Below are 15,613 nucleotides of genomic sequence, written 5' to 3'. Positions count from 1 at the left end.
CATTTAATGTGGTTATGTTATACATCACTTAAATTCACATTTCTCACTTTACTTTTTTTTTTTTTTGCTAATGACATTACTTGCTGTTTATTTTAGACTATGGAAATGATGTTAGACAAAAAGCAAATTTGAGCGATTTTCTTATTTGAGTTCAAAATGGGTCATAAAGCAGGGGAAACAACTCACAACATCATAAATGCATTTGGCCCAGAAAATGCTAACTGAACATATAGTGCAGTGGTGGTTCAAAAAGTTTTGCAAAGGAGACAAGAGCCTTGAAGATGAGTGTAGAGGCAGGCCATCGGAAGTTGACAGCAACCAGTTGAGAGCATTATTGAAGCTGATCTTCTTACAACTATGTGAGAAGTTGCTGAAGAACTCAACATCAACCATTCTATAGTCATTAGGCATTTGAAGAAAATTGGAAAGGTGAGAAAACTCGGTAAGTGGGTACGTCATGAGCTGACTGCAGATAAAAAAAAAAATTGTCATTTTGAAGTGTGGTCTTCTCTTATTCTGTGCATCAACAATGAACCATTTCTCCATCAGATTGTGACATGTGACAAAAAGTGGATTTTATGTGACAACTGGTGATGACCAGCTCCACGGTTGGACTGAGAAGAAGCTCCAAAGCACTTTCCAAGGCCAAACTTGCACCCAAAAAAAGGTCATGGTCAGTGTTTGATGGTTGTTTGGTGGTCTGTTGACAGTCTGATTCAGTAAAAGTTTCTGAATCCTAGTGAAACCATTGTACCTGAGAATTATGCACAGCAAATCGATGAGAACTATCGAAAACTTCAATGCTTGCAGTTGGCATTGATTAACAGAGAGGGCCCAGTTTTTCAGCAAGTTGCACAGCCAGTGCTTCAGAAGTTGAATTAATTGGGATACGAGGTTTTGCCTCATCCTCCATATTCACCTGACCTGTTGCCAACCAACCATTTCTTCAAGCAACTTTTTGCAGGGAAAACGCTTCTACAACCAGCAGGAGGCAGAAAATGCTTTCCAAGAGTTGATCAAATCCTGAGGCATGGACTTTTGCACTACAGGAATAAACAAAGTTATTTCTCCTTGACAAAAATGATTGTATTGATGCCCTATTTTGATTAATAAAAATGTGTTTGAGCCTAATTAAAGTTATTTAAAATTCGCTGTCCAAAACTGCAATTAAGTTTACACCAACATAATAGAATGGTTGATCTATATCTATATCTACATAGGATAGTCCTAATTCCTTTTATCTTGGCCGATTTTAGTCTCAAATGTGTCCCATCACAGTTCAGTTCAGTTGCTCAGTCGTGTCTGACTCTGTGACCCCATGGACCGCAGCACGCCAGGCCTCCCTGTCCATCACCAACTCCCGGAGTTTACTCATACTCATGTCCATTGAGTTGGTGATGCCATCCAACCACCTCATCCCCTTGTCCTCCCGCCTTCAATCATTCCCAGTATCAGGGTCTTTTCCAGTGAGTCAGTTCTTCGCATCAGGTGGCCAAAGGATTGCAGTTTCAGCTTCAGCATCAGTCCTTCCAGTGAATATTCAGGACTGATTTCTTTTAGGATGGACTGGTTGTATCTCCTTGCAGTCCAAGGGACTCTTCAAGAGTCTTCTCCAACACCACATTCAAAAGCATCAATTCTTCTGTGCTTAGCTTTTTTATAGTGCAACTGTCACATCCATACATGACTACTGGAAAAACCATAGCTTTGACTACATGGACCTTTGTTGCAAAGTAATGTCTCTGTTTTTAAATACGCTGTCTAGGTTAGACATAACTTTTCTTCCAAGGAGCAAATGTCTTTTAATTTCATGGCTGCAATCACCATCTGTAGTGATTCTGGAGCCCCCCAAAAATAAAGTCTGTCACTGTTTCCACTGTTTCCCCATCTGTTTGCCATGAAGTGATGGGACCAGATGCCATGATCTTAGTTTTCTGAATGTTGAGTTTGAAGCCATCTTTTTCACTGTCCTTTTTCACTTTCATCAAGAGGCTCTTTAGTTCTTCTAAACTTTCTGCCATAAGGGTAGTGTCATCTGCATATCTGAGGTTATTGATATTTCTCCCGACAATCTTTGATTCCAGGTTGTGCTTCATCCCGCCCAGCATTTCTCATGATGTACTCTGCATATAAGTTTAATAAGCAGGATGACAATATATAGCCTTGACTTACTCCTTTTCCTATTTGGAACCAGTCTGTTGTTTTGTGTCCAGTCCTAGCTGTTGCTTCTTGACCTGCATACAGGTTTCTCAAGAGGCAGGTAAGGTGGTCTGGTATTCCCATTTCTTGAAGAATTTTCCACAGTTTATTGTGATCCACACAGTCAAAGGCTTTGGTATAGTCAATAAAGCAGAAATAGATGTTTTTTCTGGAACTCTCTTGCTTTCTCAGTGATCCAGTGGATGTTGGCAATTTGATCTCTTGTTCCTCTGCCTTTTCTAAATCCAGCTTGAACATCTGGAAGTTCACGGTTCATGTACTGTTGAAGCCTGGCTTGGAGGATTTTGAGCATTACTTTGCTAGCGTGTGAGATGAGTGCAATTATGCAGTAGTTTGAATGTTCTTTGGCATTACCTTTCTTTGGGTTTGGAATGAAAACTGACGTTTTCTAGTCCTATGGCCACTGCTGAGTTTTTCAAATTTGCTGGTGTATTGAGTGCAGCCCTTTTACAGTATCATCTTTTAGGGTTATAAATAGCTCACCTGGAATTCCATCACCTCCACTAGCTTTGTTCGTAGTGATGCTTCCTATGGCTCACTTGACTTCACATTCCAGGATGCCTGGCTCTAGGTGAGTGATCCCACCATCATGGTTATCTGGGTCATGAAGATCTTTTTTGTACAGTTCTGTGTATTCTTGCCACCTCTTCTTAATATCTTCTACTTCTGTTAGGTCCAGACCATTTCTGTCCTTTATCATGCCTATCTTTGCATGAAATGTTCCCTTGATATCTCTAATTTTCTTGAAGAGATCTCTAGTCTTTCCCATTCTATTGTTTCCCTCTATTTGCATTTTTCATTGAGGAAGACTCTTATCTCTCCTTGCTATTCTTTGGAACTCTGCATTCAAATGGGTATACCTTTCCTTATCTCCTTTGCCTTTCATTTCTCTTCTTTTCACAGCTGTTTTTAAGGCCTCCTCAGACAACCATTTTGACTTTTTGCATTTCTTTTTCTTTAATTCGAAGAAGAATTTGCTTTAATTGTATAAGACTTACATGTGAATCAGTAAATATGAACCAGTCTGACAGCAACTTGTTTATGTTATTTGATACATAGAACATGGACACATCCATAGGTAAATATTAATAAAACTTACATATTTGTTATTTTAAATAGTTACTTGATTGGAAGGCAAAACTTCCATGAAAAGGAGCTGTATGATAGTTTTGATAAAGGTGAAGTGTTTTTTCACTACAGATAATTTAGGAAGGTTCTTCGAGGAGGTGAACAGTGGGAAAGTTTGGAAGGACTATAAAAAGCCTTAAAAGGGTGGGAATGGAGGAGAGAAGGTAGAGGTGATGGAAATGTGTGATTCATTTTTGGACTTCAGAGTGGATTGGTTGGTTGTGTAAGAGGATTAATATTGGGGTCAGACTGAAAGGTCTTAAGTATTAAACTAAGGATTCTTTATATGCCAGGCAAAGGGGACTCACTGAATATTTTTGAGTAAATGGTTGATATGTTAATAAGATACTTGGAAAGATTATCTAGCAGAAGGCAGGATAGAGGTGTGGAGCTTCCCAAGTGGTGCAGTGATAAACAATATGCCTGCCAGTGCAGTAGACACAAGAGATGTGGGTTTTATCCCTGGGTTGGGAAGATTCACTGGAGAAGGAAATGGCAGCCCACTCCAGTATTTTTGTCTGGAAAATTCTGTTAGGTAGTTACAATAGGAAAAGGAGTCCAAAATGGCGGTGGCTAAAAGACAGGACGGGAAAGCCCGCGAAAATAGAGGAGAGGAAGGTCAAAGGAAGGTCCGAGGACCCGAGTGAGGACCTCAGATAGAAGAGCGCACCGCCTGAGCCCAATTTGCATAGGACAGGCCCAGGGGGAAGAAAAAACATATAAAAAGAGGAGCCAAAGGCTCTCACTCTTTCTCTCTCTCCCATGCATGCGCGCGCTCTCTCTCTCCCTCCCTCCCTCCTCCACCCTGCGCTGGCGCACTCCTCCACTCTCTTCTCTTCTTCGAGGATGGATTCTCCTGCTATCTTCTAAATAAAAGAGAGCTGTAACACTAATTTGTCTAGGAGCTATAACATGGTCTGTCCAAGACCCAACAGCTGTGATGCGCTGAGGGCTTTAATGTCCGTCACTCCAAATCTTTGTTGTGATGAGACAAAGAACCGAGGAGCACACACTCGCCTGACGATTCCATAGACAGAGAAGCCTGGCCATGCTGTAGTCTGGGGTGTCTCAAAGAGTCGGACACAACTGAGTGAGCACACACACAGAAGAAGACAGGGAGTTAAAATGTCAATTAGGGAAGTGATTTTTGGAAAAAGTTAATAAAGATTAAGGATGGAAACAAACTGTGATGCTTTATTAAAACATGCACGTCTTCAGTCTCCCTTTTGGTGTTATTACTACATAAATGCATCTAGATATTTAAAGAAACTGTAAAACTTAAGCTTTTGTCAAAATAAATACCAAGTATTTCAAGAGATACAAAGCACATTTTTTTTTTATGTATTGATAACATTCACCTATTAACCAGAACAACAAAAACCTCTCTAAAGCTTAAGTATCCCTTTCAAATGTTTAAAAAACTTAACTCTTTAAGTTTAGTACCATTTACTTATTGTAAGCAGTAAGAAATGCAGCAAATGATAATGGAAATTCAAGTGCAAAAAGTATAGTGTTTTATTTCTTTAGATTTTATATTTTTGTTTTTATTTTTTCTTAGTCAATTTTAGAATATATCTAGCTAAGTAGTAGATACCTAGACTCCTTCTAAATATAAATTTTAAATATGATTTTATAGCTTCTTAAAAAATTGAGTTTTCCAATAAAGTTCTCGTAATGTATTATTTAAATGAGTAGAAATTATTTCATATTGTTTAAATTGAGCTATCCAATTTAACAGTAAAATAGAACATTTAAAGTAACATTTTTAAAGAAAAACTGATTTTAATTTTATTTGTAAGAGCTTATTACTGCTTTTTCCCGTTTAACATCTATTCTGTAGGACAAACATTAAGATATTCTTTTCTTTTGTGAACAGATAAGAGATATATATTATGCTAGTTAAGGCACAGGCTGAGTTGCTGTTCACAAAGAACTCCAAATCCTCAGAGTGTCACACAGAACAAGTCATGTCTGACTGTTTGCAACTCCAGGGACTGCAGCCAGGCTTCCCTCTTCCTCACCATCTCCCACAGTTTGCCCAAGTTCATGTCCATCCAACCATCTTATCCTCTGTCACCCTCTTCTCCTTCTGCCTTCAGTCTTTCCCAGCATTAGAGTCTTTTCCAATGAGTTGGCTAATATTGATATTTATATTAGCTACATTTTAAGTCCTCCATAGCTACAGGTGTTTAATGGCTAGTATTTGGACAGTGCAGATACCATCATCACAGAAAGTTCTATTGGTCAGAGCTGCGTTAAGAGGTTGTTCTGAAAAAATTCCATTTTTTGTATGTTAGTAGAGAGAAGATATAAATACATGCACTCTTCTCAGCATCTTGAATCTGGAGTGTTGAAGTCTTCAGAGAGTCAAAGTCTGCACGGACTTTGATGGCTCACATTAGCTTGAGTTCTCTATAGGAAGAGAGAATGGGAGGGGTGGTGGGCGGTACGGCCAATATTTGGTTACAAGTGATCTGAAAGGTGTACATATCACTTCTGCTTGTAGTACATTGGCCAAAATATAATGATATGCTGATACCCAGGGGCAGCTGGAAGGGTTACTAGCTGGATGGAGTGTACCCAGCCAAAACTTAGTTTAGCTGGGAGTGCTGTGGAGGGAGGGATCCTGTTACCAAACGAAAGAAGCTGAGAATAAATACTAGAGGACACTTGCCAATCTAGGTCACATGTACTTAATATGATGATCACATTTAGTTTTCTTCATCTTTCTCAAAGTAGAATCAATGTGGGTAAAGTGACCACTTACCATTTACCCATCAATGTGGGTAAATGACCATGCTGAGATTGACCTGAAATTATTACTTTTTAAAGTTTGAATTATGTTTTACAGTTCAATGGAATTAACCTTATAATCCTTTTGATTCAGGGCAATACTTTGAGCATGAAGCTGTTTTCCTCTAATGTATTATTTCTATATCTTAAACTTTGTGGCAAGATGATCTTTTGTTCCTGTGATTGCAAACAAAAGACTAGAACTTTAGTTTATTTCTGTCTTATTTAATAGATGTTCTATAATTTTGAACATGTTGATGCCACGCAGCAATGAGGAGAATGAGAAGTACTAGTTGGTGATTCAGTTTTTCCTTCTGTCTCCATGTTCCTCCTTGCTTTGTCTATGTGTACATTCATCATGCTTCTAAACTATTCAGGGATTATAATGAAAAGCAACAGGCTTTTTCCATACCACTTCCCATCCCTGGTCTTATTCTTTGCGACAAACACTATGAAATGTTCATGTTTATAAGTAACTTCTGTATTTTTAAAAAATATGCCTATATTCAGCATTGCTTGATTTATCAGAATTACATACTGATTAATTACTGTAATAAAAATAAACTTAGTTCATATACTACCTTCTCTGTCCCTTCATCACTATTCTTTTATTCTTCTATTAGCTTTACTGTTTCTTAAACTTCTTACATGTCTGCTTAAAGATGGTATCTCTTACTCTCAAATTAGCAATTACAAAATTTAATGTTTCTAATCTTCCCTCCTCATATCTTTCCCCTTTCTACTTCTCAATTCTTGTCATCTTTTAAATTGCAATGATCAAATATATTTACATTCATTTCTGTAACTATAATTAAGTCTGCTAGCTTTGTCTATTGCTGAATTCTAAAAATTGTAATTAGTAAGCAGTTTAATTTTTATGACTACATAAATATTTTTCACTGAAAAGCTAATGGTAGAGCAATTACCATTTTTAACGTAACTTTATTGTTTATAATTTAGTTTAAAATTTCCTCTTCCCATTCTGGTTTCTTATATTTTTTAAAAATTCTCTTAATCTCTTCCCACACATCAGCAACACCCTCTATCCTGTGGACGTTCTGGTTTAGCCAGCTGGCTCCCTTCTAGAGCCTTATTTTTCTGTCTTCTGATCTGTTTGGTCAGTCAGTGCACTTCTGACCACTTTACATTTTTATACAGTTTGTTGAAAATTTGCTTTGGTTGGTGCTTTTTGTAACTGTGGGTTTATGTATGCCTCTTTGAAATTCCATTTTTTGTATATGAGTAGAGAAGATATAAATACATATGTTCTTCTCAACATCTTGAATCTGGAGTGTTGATGTCTTCAGAGTCAGATGCCCGTGTATCTAACCTTTACAGTCATATTGATAAAACATAGGATAAAGTCCTATGTTCTAAATTTTGGGAGGGGAGGGGAATTTGTGATGTTTACAGATAAAGCTGAAAGAAAAAAATGATCTATATAAATTCATTGATACTTTTATGTAAGTAGACATTTCTAGAATAATTTTGGCTTCATTTGTTTTCTAAGTCCTAGAGTTTTCATAGATGATGATAAATTTTTTTGATTGTTCTGTTTTACTTTTTATTCTGTTATTCAAGATTTGTATTTTCAGTTTGAGATCTTTTCATTACAGATAGTATTCCACAGCTTTATTGCCCAGAATTTCTTGAAATTGACCTATTTTACTATTATATCTGGCCAGTGACTTAACAGCACAGAGTGTTTTAAAAAAAATGATTCTTGGGTTAGGAGGCTAATGTTAGTGTTGAACTCTAATAGGTTTTGCCATCAGTCTGGGTGATAAGTTGTGCAATATTCTTAGGCTACTTTTTATCTTTACAAGAGAATGGTATTGTAAAAATGTCAAAAAAAATATCCACATGCCCAGTTCACCAGTAAATATACTGCTAAATTTGATCCTTTTTGGCAGTAGCTTATGCTACTCAAGGGACTGTATTTTTACAGAATGACATATTTCAAAGGGTATTGGTTTCCATTTGAGAAAATTCATGCATTTAGAGCAACTTAAAGCCAAAACAATTGTGCTTGTGCTATATGTTTAAAATATTAGTCATCTTGAATACATGCCCAGGTTAAATGTCAGAAGCTATATGTTGCACAACAAGAAAATTTATTGTTGGGAGACCAGGCGGTACCTGTGCTTAGACAGCACTTTCCTTAGAGGATCAATTTGAGTATATGAACTAATATCCACCAGGTGTTTGTACAGTAACATTATTGATAATAAAGGAGAAGTTCATCGAGGAGAAAAACAAATAAAGGAAGCATAAAAGTCTCATACTGTATAAAACTACAGAAATGGATCAAAGAGTTTGACAGGAAGTTTAATGTGTACATAAGTAGAGTCTGACAGGAACATGCTGTGTGTGCCAAAGGTTCCAGTGATGGAAAACCGAAACGTAGTGCTCACTGACCACAGCATGAGCCTTGACACACGTTGTAAATAATCCGGAGATCTATGGCTGCATTAGGCACTGGGCTGGTGTCGAAACGGTAGTAAATCTATAGCAGCAGAATGGGATGGCATGCAGAAACTCCTCTGATTAATTTTTGTAATGGATTAATAGGAATATAGCAAATATTTTCAATTCCTGCCATCCTCCAACCTCTTCCTCCCCCCAGCCTCACCCTCCCCATTGCGATCTTTTTTTATTCCTTTCTACTCACCAGGCTTGTGTCTGTGGATCCTTGCTTTAGTACCATCAAGTTAAAAGCAGATGTTTCTGGTAGAGAGCATCTAATCACCGTCAAGTTGAAGGCGAAGGTATGTGCTTCGTTAGACTGTTACTCTGACCAGGAAATACCTTGTGAAGTGAATTCTGAAAATGTTTTCAACGTAAACAAGTGCTAGTTGCTTCTAAAAAATATATATATGACCCCTAAAGGAATTATTTTGGAATGCCTCTGATTTATTCATTAAGTTTCCGAAAGCCTAGATATAATTTCATGTCACTGTTTTAGTTCAGATTTGATCAAATAAGGCTTGGTAGCTTCAAAATACCATAATGTTATGTTTGTAACATCCTATGTAGAAAAGAGTTGGGAGTTTCTGCTATCCCAAGTTCTACTAAGGAGTCTTTTGTCTTCAACTTTTAATTTTTTATGAATTACCTTTGTTCTTATTTCTGACTTACCACCATACCCCAAACACAGACCCATACGTGTGGATACTTTTTATTTTCTTGGCTGAAATTTTTTTACTTCTGGTTTTAAAAATTTTGCAGAGGTTACCTCTATTGATACCTCTATTTATAGAGCTAGTGATCTGTAACTACTAATTTTATTGGCATAATGCATAGCTATTTCATCATTTTTTAATTATACATTGTGGATTTTGAGAAATAAGTAGAACAAGCAAGTTCAGGATATTACTCATATACTTAGTAATCACTGGAGAAACATTAGAATTTGAGAAAACCAGGTCATCTAACTTTTTTTTATTGTTCTTACAAGTCATCAATCAACTCTCTTTCAGAAGATTATAGTGATGAAAAGATCAATTGTGTTTGTCCTTTTTAAAAATGTGTCTGGCATTTAAGCTTTTCATGAGAGAATTAATACATAAAGCTGTGCTGGGGTGACACAGAAAAGTTGATATCTTATAGTGCCTCTCTATCAGACAAACTGAGAAACAACTCGTTCTTTTTCTTACACACCAAATGTTTATAGTTTTAAGATTCATATGTGATACATTCTGAGAAAATATTAGTGGGATATAAATATTAATTGTAAAATAAGTTATGTGAATATTTTTATTAAATGAAAGTGAAAACACTTATTCTTTTTTAATTAAAAAACAATTTTTTTTAAATCAAGAGAAATCTGCTTTTATCCTTCCAAAGGTCACATACTGCCAGTGGCAAGGTTCTGTCAGTTTCTTCAGAGTTTTATTTGTTTATATTTTGTACATTTATAAAAGTTGCTGCTATGAAGACCAAAATGAAGAATTTAAAATACATCCTATCCTGATTCTATTTTTTCTGATAGCCTCAATTCTTGCAGTCTTTCCTACTAACTGAGATAATGATTTAAATCTACATTGCTTGTAACTACATCCTTAAGATTTTATTATTCTAATTATATTTTTGATAGTATTCAGAGGGAGGATGTTTAGCCACTAGAATGGTCCATCCTCTCTGCTTTTTCTTAGAATTTTTCAAAGTAGATAAAGGTGGCCCTTTTAATATTTCTCTAGAGAATATTTTCAGGTGTGAATTTTTACAGCACCGATAGTTATAAAGCACTATTATGGATGCCCTGGCAAGAAAGAAGAGAAGGCTTTGAGTTGTTAAGAAATTAGGAAGAAAAAAGAAATCTGCATTTAAAAAAAAAGGCAGAAACTAAATGAATCTTAGGTTGGTTGACTTATTAGTCTTAAATTGTCCATTTAGTTCAATTTTCATAGAGACCAAAGTTGTTTTTCAGGTGTGGTAATTTCTTTCTTAAGACTATTTGGGATTGTCAGTTAAAAACAGTGAAAGCTACAATTTACATGTTAAAGGGTCCTTAATACAATGCAAAATCTGAATCCAAACTGAATTTTATAGGGTCAGGCTTTTTTTTTTTTGACAAACCTTGCAACATGATTACTTTTGTAAATACACAAATCTGTTTCTTTTATCTGATACTATTTGATATCTAGTAACGTGTTTGTTTTTTTTCTTGAATACAACTCTACCAGTTCTGCCCCTCGGCCTCACTGTCTCCAAAAACCCACAAAGAAAATAATATGAATTCTGTCCAGACTTCCTCTATTAAAAGTGAATGTATAATCAAAAAGAAATACCATAAGGAAATCAGTTGAATTTTGGCATTTTTATAAGTGTATTTTTAATGCAGTATTTACAGTTCATCCTAAACTATAAGATGAAATTTTTGTCTTTTCTTTAAAAAAGAGGTAGCCCAGAGTTTCCTTAGCTTTGGCTAAGATCAGAACCACTTGAAAAACAAATCATAGATGTTTCTGAGAATGGGCACTCTGATGACTATTTTTATAATCTGCTGCAATTTGTATATATTATTCTGCCAGGGAGTCCAGTCATGAATTGAGTTGGGCTAAATTTTTCCTTAGGAATGTATGCTATAGAGTCTAATAAATATTTTTGTTATGAAAGTATATATCAATATTAAATATATTCTCTTACAGTTATTAATTTGAATTGTTTCAAGTGAGACTTGAAAAACTATATTAATTACTGTACCTATTTTTAAGTTTATTTCTTTATGTGGAGCTTTAGTTATTAAACTAGATTTCTAAAGTAAAACTTTGACAATCTCTAGTGGCTTGAAAAATACTGAATTTGATAGTCATTTTACAGTATCATACTTAGTTATATATATTATAGTTAGTATTACTCAATGGACATGAGTTTGAGTAAGCTCTGGGAGATGGTGAAGGACAGGGAATCCTGGCGTGTTATAGTCCATGGGGTCGCAAAGAGTCAGACAGGACTGAGTGATAACAACAATACACACAACTCCAAAAATGAGTATCTAGGGATGCTTACTGATGAGTCATGATAAATCATCCAGAATTATATACATTTGTGCCTTTTAGGTTTGATACAGTTATGTAATATTTATTATATAAACAGAATTGATCTTGAATGTGAATATAATACTATATTTATACATTGACTCAGTAAAGGCAACTATTTATAGATCAGTCTAATTTATTGTATACATATTTGTATGTTTGCATGAAAGTACCTAAATATATATCTGAATGTTATCTCAGATATGTGGAATCATATTTATTTTAACCTGCTTTTTGTTCAACTCCTTGTGGCTCTCTTTTTTGTTTAACTCCTTGTGGCTCTCTATCAGTACTAATGTGCCATTTAGTACCCTGAGCCCTGTTTGAATGTAGGATCATAATTCTCTTTTATCATAATGTGCCATATATACTTAATGATTTCCAAAGTTACAGGTACTTTACTGGGTTTATCTATTCTGTATACAGTAAACATTAAGTTCTTAACCTTGATTGATGATTGTTTAGAGAGTTGATATTGTTCATTGTCAGCCAGATAGACAAATAGCAGCAACTCAAGGTAAACTAAATGTTCCATTTTTGACACAAGGAGGTTTTAAGTTTGCATTTTTAATTTTTTTTTGCAGAAAATTCACATTTTAGAGGGAAAAGAGATTTTACAATGCTTTTGGTTGTGTTCTATCATTTTTACATATAAAACAGCCAGAGAAGTTAAATGACTTGTCCAAGGTCAGGAGTTAATTAGCAGAATCATAAACCAAAGAAAGCTAAGATCTCTGCCTGCATTTACTTTGAGATAATCACATGACTTGTAAAAACTGCATGCAAATGTTTTTCTAGTGATTGCAGCAGTTATAATCGGAAGAACATCATCTAATAGTTTGAATTGTCTGAAGTAGGGCTTCTTCTGTAATCTCAGTCAGATCTTCCTTTCTTCCCCCCCAAATTAGAGCATAGTTATATGTTTATATATATGTTTATATATAGTTATATGTTTACCCTTGTGATATCAGTTCTGCATAGCCAGATTCCATTAGTCAGAGTATACAATGACAGGTTTATTTTTAGCCAGCCTGTCATAATTAAATGTTAATTCTTTTTGAAGCATTGATTTCAAATGGACTGATGTTTGTAACAAATACTGTTGTGGTAATTTTTGTGCCCTTTTGCTTTGCAGAGAAGTAGTTAAAAATAAAAGGTTGAAAAAAGTGAAAGTCTAAAACTTAGGTTATTTTGTCAAATGAAAGGAGTTTTCCTAAAATGAGTTTTCTTTTTAGTAAATTTAGCTTTTTAAAGAAAAGAAGTGAGCATTTAAAAAATTACATGTGACTTTTAAGATTCCAAACTGAATCTTAGAGAAATCATGTAATAGAATTCTGTAGTAACAAAATTGATTTTAAGGAAGCTATCTTTTGTCTTTGTTAACTTAGAATTGTGGTTAGTCCTTTGGCTATCACTTCTTGTATAGAACTATTGAAGGATTAATTTTCTGTTTATCAACTATGAAAAAATTTTTCTTAAACCTAATATTTTGTTTTTCCTTAATAAACCAGAAGGCATTTCATTGTTTCTTTTTATTTGTCTTCTTGCTAAAATTAAATGCTTTGTTGTGGAAAATACTTTAATTGATAACTATATGTGTTCATTTTGTGCATTTCTTGATTCTTTTAACAAGTATTGCCTCTATAAATAGTGACTGAGGCTGTTTGAGGTTAAATTTTAGACTGAAAGGAAATGAAATATCATCCATTTTGATCTGTCATTTTAAAGATAAAGAAACAGATTCAGTGTGGTTTGCCCCTCAAATCACATTAGCAGCTGCCCAGAAACTAACTTAGTTCATTACTCTGTATTCAAAACTGATTGGTTTGGCATCCCCAAGTCACTACACTTTGTACCTCTTGAGCTTGTTGACTGTTTATCAGCTCTTAACACCTTTATAATAGTAGAACCAAAAAATATATAATACCTTTGCATTTATAGAAATACTTTCCCTAATATATTCAGTTTTTCTAAAATATTTTTATGTGAAATTGTCACAGTGAAACAAAAATGACCCTAATTTTATGCTTTTTTATAGTACCCTGCAGAATCACCAGATTGTGTTGTGGATTTTCCTGTTCCATTTTCTGTTTCCTGGACACCACAGGTAAATTCTTAAATTTATTTTAAGTAGCTAAAAAGCATTTTAAGTGGCCATTATAAAGTGGTTTTTCAGCTTTCTTTAAACATTTATTTATAAACAGGATTTTGAGAGTGTTGCTTTTCTGTTGCCTAGCAGTTGATGTCCATTCTCCCTGCCCTCTGACTCTCCCCACCTACTTCCCCATCCTCCAAACACATACACACAGACACCCTATTCAACTTTTAGATCTTTATGCTTCATGTTAAATAAACATGAAAAAGCTCTGTTGACAGAAATTATCCTTTAATTTTAAATCCTAAGGAGCTCTTTTATAAAGCAGTAAGCAGTAGGTTAAAAATCAGGTGGAATTTTTAAGACATAATATCAGAGAATCTTTTTCAGAGGAGAATGAGTTATGAATGAAAATATAAATCCTGCCATTTCTCTTCAGTTTTTATTGTTCTAAAGTGTTTGTCCTTAGTTTGTCCTTGAACTTATACTATATTCTTTTTGCATATGCTTCGGAATATTCTTACTTTGATTCTTTCTCCTCCTCCTGTCAGTTTAATTTCTCAATACATTGGTGATATCTAACAAGTTAATGTATTTAGGAGTGCACTGTAAATGGTACCATTATGTAGATAAAATGTGGTATGATTATCAATAGTTCTGTCATCAACATTGACATGTGTGACTTTTAAAGATTTGGCAGGATGGTGGTTAGATTCAAAGAAAAATCTAATGACAGGTAATCTAATGTCTCACCAAGTAAATCAATACCAAAATGAAGAGAATCTTTCTATTCTTATACAAAATGAAAAAAATTCCTAGTGGCATTTAACAAATACTCTCTGAGTAGAGGCTACTCTTATTTTTGTTCTGAAATTTTGGTAGGTTCAAGTGAAAATTTATGCTTACATTTAAATTCTAATATATAAAGTAATCGTCTTGTTAGTTTTAAAAAAAAAAAGCCTAACAGCATTTACATTGTGGTACGAGGTTTCAAATATTAAATTATACCATCTACATTGAAAATATATTTTTGTCATTTTCTTCTTTAAAAACAAAACAGTCTCCCTTCTTCTAATGGAAATCAAGAAAACACAGCAAAATATAGATGATGAAAAACACTATGATTTGCTTTTGGTATTGTGATATGTGTTATAAATACATAAATACTGTGTGTGTTTTTTTAAAGAATTGGAGTTGTACATAAATTGCATAGTTTTTGAATAATATGACTATACATTTTCAGTTTGCCTCTATGAATTTTATGTATTATATGAGATCATGAGATAACATTGTACCTAGATTGTATTACTCTTTCCATATGTTATCTGTAGATTATAATTTAATGTTATCAAAGTCCCAAGGTTGAAGAATATATTTTTGATGAATTTCCTGGTTTTTTTTTTAACATGTTTAATCATGCAAATTTTCCTCAGGCTTTAATCTGTGAAGAAGTTCGCATCTCCACAAAAGGACTGTTTAGCAGTTACCTTCCTGCCATTTAACAAAATTAGTTTGTGACTCTAACACTACAAAATCTTAAGAGCAATTTCTTCTAAATTTTGTGTCCCTACTTAACACCAGCTAAGTGCCTTGCACATATAAACATAGAATAAGTGTTTATAATATTAATTCAAATCCAGATTTAGATTTAATTGTGTTGTATGTCAGATTTTCTATTTTGTATTAGTTCTAAGAAAACAATTAATAGTAACTGAAATTGCATTTTTTTAAATTAAAAGAACATATTAGAATTCTTAGTATAGTACAGATAAAAATTTAGACATCATTTTAACCACAACTCAAATTTGACATGTTTAATATTTATCACATTTGTTTC

General features: G+C 34.3%; 1 protein-coding gene across 7 annotated transcripts in view; it reads left to right on the top strand.

Moving 5' to 3' along the window:
* FANCL (FA complementation group L) overlaps positions 1 to 15,613 on the top strand; it is an 82,867-nt gene that overhangs the window by 38,072 nt on the left and 29,182 nt on the right. For all 7 annotated transcript variants that reach the window (XM_020909047.2, XM_020909044.2, XM_070478604.1 and 4 more), the window contains 2 exons: positions 8,816 to 8,909; positions 13,720 to 13,788. In XM_020909047.2, coding sequence (XP_020764706.2) covers positions 8,816 to 8,909; positions 13,720 to 13,788 — 163 coding nt within the window. The remainder of the gene's footprint in view (positions 1 to 8,815; positions 8,910 to 13,719; positions 13,789 to 15,613) is intronic.

Source organism: Odocoileus virginianus, chromosome 2 (assembly GCF_023699985.2).
Source record: "Odocoileus virginianus isolate 20LAN1187 ecotype Illinois chromosome 2, Ovbor_1.2, whole genome shotgun sequence".
Taxonomy (NCBI): domain Eukaryota; kingdom Metazoa; phylum Chordata; class Mammalia; order Artiodactyla; family Cervidae; genus Odocoileus; species Odocoileus virginianus.
Note: the sequence above shows the minus strand (reverse complement) of the source record. Positions and strands in the feature narration are given on the sequence as shown.